Genomic DNA, 11,125 nt, shown 5'->3' on the forward strand with positions numbered 1-11,125 from the left:
TAATACAGAAAATGTTTTAACATCCTTAAAAAATCTCTACAATTTGATCTAAATTGGCACAATATGTTATGTGTGAATTTTTAATTTATTATAAATTTAAAAATAAATTATAAATACACATTTTCAAATTTGTTTAAAATAAGATATGTCTCCTATAATTTTGAAAATTACATCTTGTCCCTTAAAATTTTCAATTTCATAACAAATGATCTCATTTATTAATAAATCATCAAATTAATTAATAATTTTTAATGATGTTAGAAATTTATTTTAATTAATCATTTAGTTAATTTTATAATTGTATAGAAGAGTAGTTAGAAATATCATTTTTACAGTTAGTTCTATTAAATAAAAAATTTTGACAATGAGATATTTATAATTTTTCAAATTATAAAAAATAATTCGTATTTTAATTAAACTTCAAGAGATATATTACCTTAAATTTAATTATATAATACTTAATTTGCTTATCATGTCATTGTAAATAAATTTACAAATAAAAATTTATGATTCTATAGTTTTAGAATTATTATTTGAGTGTGTGGAGTTATGTTTTATGTTTTGAGTTTTGATTTTTTGAATTATGATTTGAAAAGAAAAAATTTGTTTAATTATGAGTTTTGAAAAATAGTTTTGGATGATTTGTACTTTTTTTTTTGATTGATTGATGTATGGAGATGGGTCACTACTGCTCTAAAGACACAATAGTGATTGTTGTGCCTCAATTTGAAGTGTATTATGAGCTTATTTTTATAATCTGAATCATTTATTTTGTAGGGTTTGTTGAGTACTTCATGCCTAACAAAAAATCATATTAATCAGATATCAATAACTATATGATCGAATTGCATATTTTTTATGCTACTTCTCAAAAAAAAAAAAAATGAACAGTTCAGATTATAAAAATAAGTCCATAATACACTTCAAATTGAGACACAATTTCCTTCGATATATAGAATGTGGGAGAATATGAGAGGAAAGAGGAGAGAAGAAATGATCAATTGATTGATTAATGATAATAATAATAATAATAAAAAGTTTTGAAAGTAATTTTGAATTTTATCTTAAAAATTTATTTAATTATAAATTTTAATTCAAATCATGATTTAAAAGCAGAAAATTAAACCAACGTTATAAAATTTGCTACAGTTAAGCCCTTCATATTATGAACAATACAAGACGATAAGATTGGGTATTTGGATGAGTTGTTCAAGACGCAACATCAAAATTCAGTTGATAATTTGGATTGATATAAACGGTATAATGTTGACGTGGCTTGTTAAGGTGTATAATTATTGGTCCTATGATTTTTTATTTTTATTTTTTAGCTAGGGAGGTGATCACTTTGTATATCATTAAAAAAAAAATAATAATAATAATAATCCTAACTTATTTAATTTAAAATAAATATTAAAAAGTGTTTTACTAAATAACTAAAAATTTTAATGCTAGTGATATCATATCATATTACCAACTAATAATGGATCTCTTTTTTATGATGTCACATATACTAAGAAAAAAAAAGGTTATTGTTTGACAATAAATACAATAATTTTTTTTAGTTAATTTTTTTTTGACTATTTTAATTTGAAATTAAAAGTTCATTTGTATTGATTTTTTTGACTTTTTTGAATTTTGTAAAAAAAATAAAATAATTATAATTTGAATACTATATTTTGTTTTGTTGATTTTTTAGTCTAATTTAATCCTCGTTTGGCATGTGAAATTTTGGGACTAAAAGACTAAATAAGTCACGAAAAAAAAAAAATTTTAAGAAGATAAAATGTCACATTTAAACTATAATCATTTTATTTTTTCTCTCATAAAAAAAAATCAAAATTTCATTCAAAACGATACTTTTCAACCCAAATTAAAATAATTAAAAAATTAAAAAACCAAAAAATCAACTAACATCTCAAAATGAAACCTTAGCCAAAAAGCTCATTGCCAAATGAAGTCTATCAATTCATAATTAGATGATAATACATGTTATTGTATCACGATTATATTCAAAATCTTTTAAAAATATATTAAAAAAAACGTATTAATTTTAATAAAAATACACTAAAATTAGTTAAAAAATATATATTGTATTTTAGAAATATCGTATTTTTGCTTGTGGCTAAGGAAGAGTTGCTTTTATATATTGTATTTTAGAAATGCCAGTAGTAATGTAACAGAAATACGAGTAGTAAATGTAAACAGAGAGCAATGGATTCAAGAAACTCATCCGTAATTCTACAAATCTCTCTCTCTCTCTCTCTCTCTCTGTATAGATTATTGCTGTTTAATTGATGTTGCGATCTGTGTTTTTCTTGTTTGTGGCAGAGATTGAGCTCTCTGAATATAGGCGAACGAATCTGCGCTGTTTTCATACCGCTTATCGCCATATTTGAATGTCTGGTATTCACTGGTTGCTTCGAGATCAAACACCGCCCCAAGAAAAGAATCCCATTCGGATATCGAGAGATCGCTCAACTTTCTGCTGATTCTCGATGTAATTTTCTTCACTTATTTCATATTATTTTTCTTAAATTGTTGTTCTGATTTTTTATAGAACACGATTTCTGTTCGGTGTTGCAGTTTCTGTCAATGAAATCGAGGCATTGTATGAGTTGTTTAAGAAGTTAAGCTGTTCAATCATTGACGATGGTTTGATTCACAAGGTATAATTAATTTAATCCTTCACCTATGTTGTTTAGTATAACTGTTGCTCAAATTTTATTTTCAAATTAACATGGGTGTGTGACTTGTGTTCAGTTTGTTCTATGCTTGACAAAGTTTTGATTTTTCTTTGTTGGGGTGGTTTTGTGGAATCAGGATCCTCTACTTTCTCTCTCTCCTTGAATCCTACTTGTTGGATCATTGGGCTCACTTTTAGGCCCAATATCAATGATCCGGACTATTCATATTTTAAGATTTTTTTGATACCAGTAAAAAATCAAGTAGATCGGATGTCAGAAATTACGTGTTTGGATCATCGAATTAAAAGTTATTTTTTTAAAAAATTTAATAAATAATTTTCCGAACATATACTTTTTAATGTCTAATCAACTTGATTTTTAACAGGTATGATATACTCAACAAATTTTAAAATGTGAACGGTTTGAATCATCGAAATTGGGCCTAAAAATGGGCCCAATGCCCCAGCAAGTAAAGAGTAAAGGAGAGAGATCGAGGAGAGGATCTGATTTGGTTTTGTGAGCTAAAATTTTAGATTTTTGCATTCTTTTGGGTCAAAACAGTTTTTGTATTGGGAAAAGGAAAAGCTTTAGCTGTGAGGGGGAATGTAAGAAAGAACTATTTAGACTTATGCTATATCCAAATAAATTATTAAATTTTTTATCAAATCTTTCACATGATGTGTGTGTTATTTGTGTGGATCCCACACCTATGTGAGAGATTTGGTAAAAAATTTAATAATTTATTTGGAGTGCATAGCATTTTCCAACTTTTTATCTTCCAAACTTGATAATGTTGGCAGGAGTACAAATTTTATTCCTTTTTTTTTTTTTTTTTTTTCCCCTTCTTTTTTTCTTTATGCTCTATTTGTCTGGGGCAGAAAACATTTTTTTGGAATGTGTTCTACTTTTCTGGCATTTGGTATAATGGAAATCGTTTTACGCAGTTTACATAACAAGCCTATTTGGGTGGAAAATGTTTTTCTCTTTTAAAAATGGAAAATGTTTTTCGAATTGGAGTCTTATCAATGCCACTACACTACCGCCTCCACAGCAATTGCCACCACACTGCCGCCGCCGCCACCCTATCACCACTAATACAACTATTAGCATATTACTTTCAAAGGACACAATCTAACATAGGAAAACAAAACGTCTTCTGTAGAACACATTTTTTTAAAAAAGTTCTCCATAGAAAATGTTTTCTGTAGAACATGTCTGCTGTCGAAATAAATGGAGCGTGTGAAATGAAATTCTATACTGATGCTTGAAGAACTTCTATGAGCGAATTAGACTCATGAATTAAGATTAGTGTTCTAGAATGTTGTAATTTATTTATTTTTTTAAAATTATGTAGTTCATATTGCACCCCCAATTTTTTGGCTGGAAATGCATGCAATAAATGCTTCCACTGATACTAGCCAATTTCGTATGAGAACTTATGAATAATAACTACATTTATTCATCATCCTAAAACTATGAAAGAGTTAAATTTAATCAATTAGGCAACTATAAGTTTCAATTCCTATATTTTGTGATTGTCTTTGGAGTTTAGACTATCACCATCTTACCCAATCATCAAATGATCAATTTTGTGAACATATGTTGTTTCATTTTATATGTACACCTTTTTTGCACATATGTCTATGGGTGATCCTAATTTTTTGTTTCATGTTTATATTTTTTAGGAAGAGCTTCAGTTGGCATTGTTGAGAACTCCACATGGCGAGAATCTTTTTCTAGACCGGGTAAATCTTTTTGTACACCGGGTAAAAGAAACAAATTATCTCTTGTTCAAACTTTTATATACAAATCCCCATTTCAATTGTATGGAAGGAAAAAAAAAAAAAAATTGGTGTTGCAATCGCCTGAAATTGGATTGGCATTTGTAGAAATTTGTTATGCCAATTGCCAAGTTGATCAAATTTCACTATGGAGAGATAATTAAATCATTCCCGTTGAAAAGAATTTCAAATCTCTTATACATTTAGAAAAGTAGTAAAGAAGATGTCCAGTTGTGCTCTCTATAAAAGTTTTTTTCTTGGGGTCTATTTTCCCATAATTGTGAACCAATCATTGCAAGAATATATGTTGCTTTTTATAAGCACTTACACTACGTGAACTTAACCAACAAGCTAGTCCCTGCTACAGACTTGCACATTTAACAGAACTCCTCCCATCATAAAGAGATCTTTGCTTTATTGATGGAACATAAGACATCTTCTCACATACTTATAGCTATTGTTTAAGAAGAACGGCTGGTGCCAATCATCAAATGTATGTGCTGAGATTGCCAATTCTGATAATTATGATGGTAGCATGTCACTGTATGGAATGTTTGTACTTTGTCAATCATGTGCATGGAATCTGTGGGTTTGTTTCCTTGTTATTTTCCTTTCATGGGGTTGTGGGCTTTACTTCAAATCTTACAGGATCTAGCCATTGAAATTGTTTCTTTCCAGTACATGACACTTGAAATACGAAGTCTTAGAGAAACCATTTTTTTCTTTGGGCCCTAAAATTTAATTTATTATTTTTTCTCAGAAATTAAGTTTGGGTGAAATTTATTGTCTAGGGTTTATGTTTGGACAAATTGGTTGCCTGATTTTAAAATTGGGTTCGCATGAAATCTATGTTTGACCTGAGTCAAAATCAAATAAGGCTATTTACTTCTCTATTTGGCGTAGCTTATTGTAAACTAAAAGCCGACAATCAGAACGCAGAAGTTGAGAGCATCTCTCCCCTAGCTTTCAAATAATAAGATTTTTTCAACTTATTTAAGCTATTTCTGCCTAATAAGCTGTAAGTAGAGGCTGCACCAAATAGTCTGGCCCAAACGCCCGAATTAAAATAAGCTATAAGCACGTCATTTAAGTTGTAACAAACACCCCCATTATCTATGGATTAGCTGCTTGAAGCCTGTGACATGTGATTCTGGACAGATTGGGAAACTTGGTTTATAAAGCATATAAGTGGATTTTTTTGGTAGGGTTTGTGATGGGGATAGAGAAGGAATTGGATGAAAGTATGGAAGATTAGGAGTTCAATTTGTTTAGGAATTTCAATTTATTTAGGAGATTTGCTTCATTAAGATTTAAGATTTTAATTATTATTACATGTTTCCTTATCTTTTTTGTTTTTCTAATTAGATAGTGCTTGCGTAGGAATATATAAAAGGCTTTGAGTATATTGAATTTATCAGATTTGTTTGGATATTGATTAATTGATATTAGTTGGGATTGATCCCCGTTTATCTCCTTCTTCCCCTTCTTCCTCTTCTTCCTCTTCTATCTGTCCTCTTTTTTTTTTTCTCTTCTCCTTCTCTTGCTACAACAATTTTGATATCAAAACTAAAATAGATCCACCAATTCTGAATCAAATCGGCACGGTTGCCTCTTCAATCTTCATAGGACCTCGACAATTTGATTTAAGAAAAAACTGTGGTGATTTTTTTCCCTCAAAAAATGCGGTGTTCAATCTACAATTAGATCATGATCAATTTCTGGTCTGGCAGAAGGCTGATGTTACATTAAATGGGTTAGACAACTTCTACAGATATTATCCTTTTGTCTTTCATGAGTGAAGTACGGCTTAATTTATTCATCATGCTATTTTGAAAGTATGGATAAGTTAATATACTTCGATTTCTTAGGTTTTTGATGTATTTGATGAAAGGAAAAATGGTGTCATCGAATTTGATGAATTTGTCCATGGACTCAACGTCTTCCATCCCTATGCTCCCACAGAAGACAAAATAGACTGTAAGGGATCAGACGCAATCTTTTTATTCTTATTATCAAAACAAATATCATGAACTTAACCTCTTGGTGTTACCTTCGTGATGCCCTGCAGTTGCATTTAGGCTTTACGATTTGAGGCAAACTGGGTTTATTGAGCGAGAAGAAGTAAGTATTCTGCAGTGTAAACTTAGCAATTGTTGCCACAACTAATGTTAAAACAAATACATGCTCTGAGAAACATAGACAGTTGATACATTAATTGTGTTTGGAGGTTTTTGAACCTTTTTGAACTCATTATTAAGGTGGCTTGCAAGTTGCAAGCTTTTGAATCAACTTCGTTGCAGTTTCTGCATTTTGTAGATCTCTCTCTCTCTCTCTCTCTCACACACACACACACACACATGCGCACACACACACACATGCATTGTAAAAGATGTCACATTACTCTTCCCTTTTGTGCTTATATTTATGGGCATGCATATGAGCATAAATGTTTGACTCTTATACATAAAACATTCATAATAACCAATGGCTGCCTCAATTTATCAGGATCTTGGGGACCTTAAGAACAGGAATGATTTGATGGCCAATTCTTTGCTCCGTAATTTTTAATATATTGGGACATAAGGCTTAGTTTGGTTTGATTTATGCTTTAAATTTACTGCTATTGACAAATGTGTAAATGACTAGATGAATATAATCTTTTTTATTAAAATAAGTTTGCATTTGTTATCATGCTTTTGCTAAGGCAGTCAACTGGTCATGTTGTTTGTCTGCTGCTTTGCTGTCATCAGTGGGTTGAGGACAGAAGATCAAACCTTCAAAGTTTAGTTAGCCATGTTTCTATGATTTGGGTAATATTTGAAAGGCTTGGAACTTTTCAAATATATATATATATATATATATTTCAAAGGCCTCGAATTCATTCAATTTAGTGCAAAACAGAATTTAGCCCTTTATCTGGAGGTATGTGTATGTATGTGTTCATTGAGAGACTGAAAGAAAAGAGAAGTGGTATCAGAAAAACTAGTTGAAAGCTGGCCTTCCTTACACCTTTTTATTTCTACAGCTTGTTTAAGGATGCCCTTTTCTTTTTGCATTTTCATTTGGTGAAATTTCATGGTCTGTGACCTTTTTTATCATACTAAACTGTGCACATTCCTTAAATTTCATTCATGAATTATGAGTAAAACAGCAATTGCTTTCAGGTGAAGCAAATGGTGATTGCAATTATGATGGAATCTGACGTGAAGCTGACTGATGAACTTGCTGAGGCTATTATCAACAAGGTGAGAGTTTCTCCAATTTAAAGTGTTTTCCCTTCGAATTATTGCATCCTTTATGGAGCAGATTATAATCACGGAATTAATTATTCCACAGACGTTTGCTGATGCTGATGCTGACAAGGATGGTAAAATCAATAAAGAAGAATGGAAGGCTTTTGTTCTTCGAAACCCCGCCCTCTTAAAGAACATGACTCTACCTTATTTGAAGTATGCCACTTTCTTCTGTCCTCATGTTTTTTTCTTTATTTCTCTCTTTCCAAATTTATTACAGACGTCAACGATAACTTTACAACTGCCCCTCTCCTTTTTCTCCTTCAATGCCCCCTCCAACTCCCTTTTCCTGTCATTGCATTCTCCAAACTCCCCCCTGCTCGCATAGAAAAAGCAAAAGAAAAATAAATCAAACCAAATCAAAAGCAAGCCTTCTTTCCTAATCAAGGAGGGTCAACTACATGAATATTTTTTTGCTACATGCTCCCTTAAATTAAGGGTTTAATTACACTAAGGCCTCGTTTGGAAACATGCTATTTTAGTAATTTTTTGATTTTTTGGCTAAAATATGAGGTAAAAAAATTAGTATATTTGGAATGACTTTTGGGTTTTTTACGAAAAGATGTGCAAGAAACAGAGAAAAAATGAAATCTTTGACTTTTTGGTATAGGTTATTGGCTTTTTAATTTTTTTAGTGACTTTTTGACTTTTAGGCTAAAATATTGAGTTGCCAAATGAGGCGTAATTTTCTATTTGGTTCATTGGAATGAAAATGAAAATGATGACTCCTTAAACTCTCCTATGGAATGACCATTTTCTTAAAATGATCAAAGATGAATTCATTTGTAATGCATTTTTTATTAATTTTTTAAGCTAACCAAACATAGGAATGAATATTTTTGATGGAATGATCATTCCATTCTATTTCATTCCGGTGAACCAAACATCACCTAAGACTCCCTCAAGCATTTGTGAATATCATCTTTCCCCATCATCTACTAACTCGTGGATTTTGACCTCTCTCAACTATAAAAACGCATCACTTTCACCCCATTTTGTGCCTCTCCACAAGGGAGAATTTGTATGGTTTTCGGAGTTGAGGGGTCAACCATGCCATGGCTATTTTTCCTTATTCATTACCAGTGGATACAATTTGTAAATTTGAATTCCATTTTGCTTTACTCTGCTTCCAAAATTGGAGGTTCTGCTTGTTACCAGCATCTATTTGACAGAATGAACTGAGGCAGTTTCCTCGACACTAAAAACACATTCAAAGTAATTCAACTCACCTTTGTTTATGATTTCATCATCCTCCAGGGACATCAGTACCGTATTTCCAAGTTTTATTTTCAACACTGAGGTTGAAGACTGAGATGCTGAAGTGCTTCTTTCCATATACGGAACCATTGCTGAATCTTCAAGTCCATACTCCAGAGTTCAAGCTCTCATTATTGTCGGATTTAGCTTTCCAAATGGCTTTCCTTGATGTCAGTAATTCTTGCAGTATTGCCGAAGATGGTGAAGGTGCTGCCTATCCAAGCAAGTTTCGAGCAGCTGCATCACCTGATTGTACATTTCTTGTTCATTTCTGCATAAATCCAGTTAGAAGCTATTGTATTGTAGGTCATTTAAGAATTTGTAAAATTATTCTTTCTGTTGTCAATATGTAACCGAAGTTTGAAATTCCATTGAATCAAGTTATTGTCTATGCAACCCAAATACAATCTACTTGTCTGAATTTACTTGAATTAGAGCTCTGAACAAACCTTAATGCCATCAGCAGACTTTCTGGAGCCACTTTTTCCACTTTGTGATGTAGCTTTAACCATGGAAGAAAATAGGTGGAATATAAGATAAATGAAAGTAACACCAAGGATCCTCTAGAGTGAAATTTCTCTAAAGTTTCCTAAAGTGCTACAGTGTATGGTTGAGATTTATTGGCAAGTCACATCAGAAAAATTGATGTGACTTGTTAGTAAATCTCAACCATACACTGTAGCACTTTAGGAAACTTTAGGGAAAAATCACTCTAGAGGATCCTTGCTCAGTAACACCAAGGATCCTTGGGGAAAATAAGAACATCTAAATTTTAGACCCACAAATTCATTCATGATAATATAGCAATAGAGTTGGGCCTATTTGAGTGTTCCAAATCAGAAGTTGGCATTTATCCTGCTATATCATTGTAAGTCAAATTAGGAAATGTGAACAAGTGTGAATTGTGTTATTTTTTCAAATCTTACTTATCTATCTTATTTGAATTTTGAAAGGGAAACGATCAAAATAAAATTTTGATTAATATATAAAGAGTAAAGTGAGATTTTAATAAAAATGAGTTAACCAATTGAAAAATGAAAATGTTATATATGACTCACTTAACAAGATGGAGAGATAAAATTATAATTTGATTTGTAATATAAGGAATTGACTATCTGTAAAAAATATGATCAACAAGATTTTTTTGGTAAAAATACAAACGTTAAGTGTAATTAATCCGGGTTGAAAAATCTAGAAATCTCCTAGATGTTGATTTGTGATTATGTATCAATTTTAAGCAGAATATAACAATCTCAATCAAACAATCAAGACAAAGAGACACAACGATTTTACGTGGAAAAAATCACAATTTGACACCTCTAACTGTGATAAAAAAACTACGGGCAACAGCCACAAAACAATCCACTAAGAAGATTTAAAGGAATTACACAGGTATACTCTCAATTACATAGCGAATCCACGCCTAATTGAACCAACCTCTATGTGCCTCTTCCAACCCGTCTTCACCTCGGAATTGTCTTTACGATGAGCCACCCCGGAATCCACCAAAACTTCAGGCTCGAATTCTTCAGAATCCACCGAAGAACAACTCTCTCTTTTGTAGAACAAACAAAACCTTTGATGTATACTTTTTAAAACATGAGTTGAATACTCAATCAAAACATCAAAGAAAACTCACAAAGTATCCCCAGATATAAACCCTAGAACCCAAAAAGAAGATCTGGAGTCGTAATCCTAAAATCTGACCCAACACGCGAATTTATAGAATCTGTCCCGCGATCTCCGCTTGAGCGCCCAACAGCCCGCTCGAGTGGCTTCAGCAAAATATGCGCGAAATATAACAGAGGTCCGCTCGAGCGCTAGAGAACCCGCTCGAGCGCGAAATCACACCTTCCAGTATTTTTACAGACCTGACAAACTTCTGAAACCCAGCATTCTCCGCTCGAGCGGGGTAATGTCCGCTCGAGCGGACAGACAACTTGGAATGCATTTTTGCATTTTGCTTCGGGGGCGCTGCCCCTCGACCCCGCTGTGGCGCTACCCCCTGGACCCCCGCGAGCTGACCGGGCAGCTCGATCCCCGTCATAATCAGCGAAGTGGCAATCTTGAAAGTATTAGCATCACAAACTTCTCTGAAAGACACAATTCG

General features: G+C 32.1%; 1 protein-coding gene across 3 annotated transcripts; it reads left to right on the plus strand.

Annotated features, from left to right (window-relative positions):
• Nucleotides 1-2,080: 2,080 nt before the first annotated feature.
• On the plus strand, nt 2,081-9,417 carry LOC114322704 (calcineurin B-like protein 10). Of its 3 annotated transcripts, none has more exons than XM_082895349.1 (9): nt 2,081-2,232; nt 2,329-2,497; nt 2,584-2,666; nt 4,370-4,450; nt 6,334-6,442; nt 6,534-6,586; nt 7,630-7,710; nt 7,802-7,914; nt 9,016-9,417. In XM_082895349.1, the coding sequence occupies exons 1-9, from the start codon at nt 2,212-2,214 to the stop codon at nt 9,068-9,070; spliced, it is 765 nt and encodes a 254-aa protein (XP_082751475.1). In that variant the 5' UTR covers nt 2,081-2,211; the 3' UTR covers nt 9,071-9,417. The 3 variants fall into 3 exon arrangements, with proteins under 3 accessions (XP_082751475.1, XP_082751478.1, XP_082751477.1); XM_082895351.1 differs by having other exon boundaries at nt 2,082-2,232; nt 4,370-4,429; XM_082895352.1 differs by lacking the exons at nt 6,334-6,442; nt 6,534-6,586.
• The last annotated feature ends 1,708 nt before the right edge of the window (nt 9,418-11,125 follow it).

This window comes from Camellia sinensis, chromosome 11 (assembly GCF_055761805.1).
Source record: "Camellia sinensis isolate YWXY chromosome 11, ASM5576180v1, whole genome shotgun sequence".
Taxonomy (NCBI): domain Eukaryota; kingdom Viridiplantae; phylum Streptophyta; class Magnoliopsida; order Ericales; family Theaceae; genus Camellia; species Camellia sinensis.

Coding starts and splice junctions, on each gene's coding strand:
- LOC114322704 (XM_082895349.1), top strand. CDS start 2,212: ATGGATTCAAGAAACTCATCC. Junction 7,711..7,801: donor CTGAGGCTATTATCAACAAG/GTGAGAGTTTCT, acceptor ATTATTCCACAG/ACGTTTGCTGATGCTGATGC. Junction 7,915..9,015: donor ATGACTCTACCTTATTTGAA/GTATGCCACTTT, acceptor ATCATCCTCCAG/GGACATCAGTACCGTATTTC.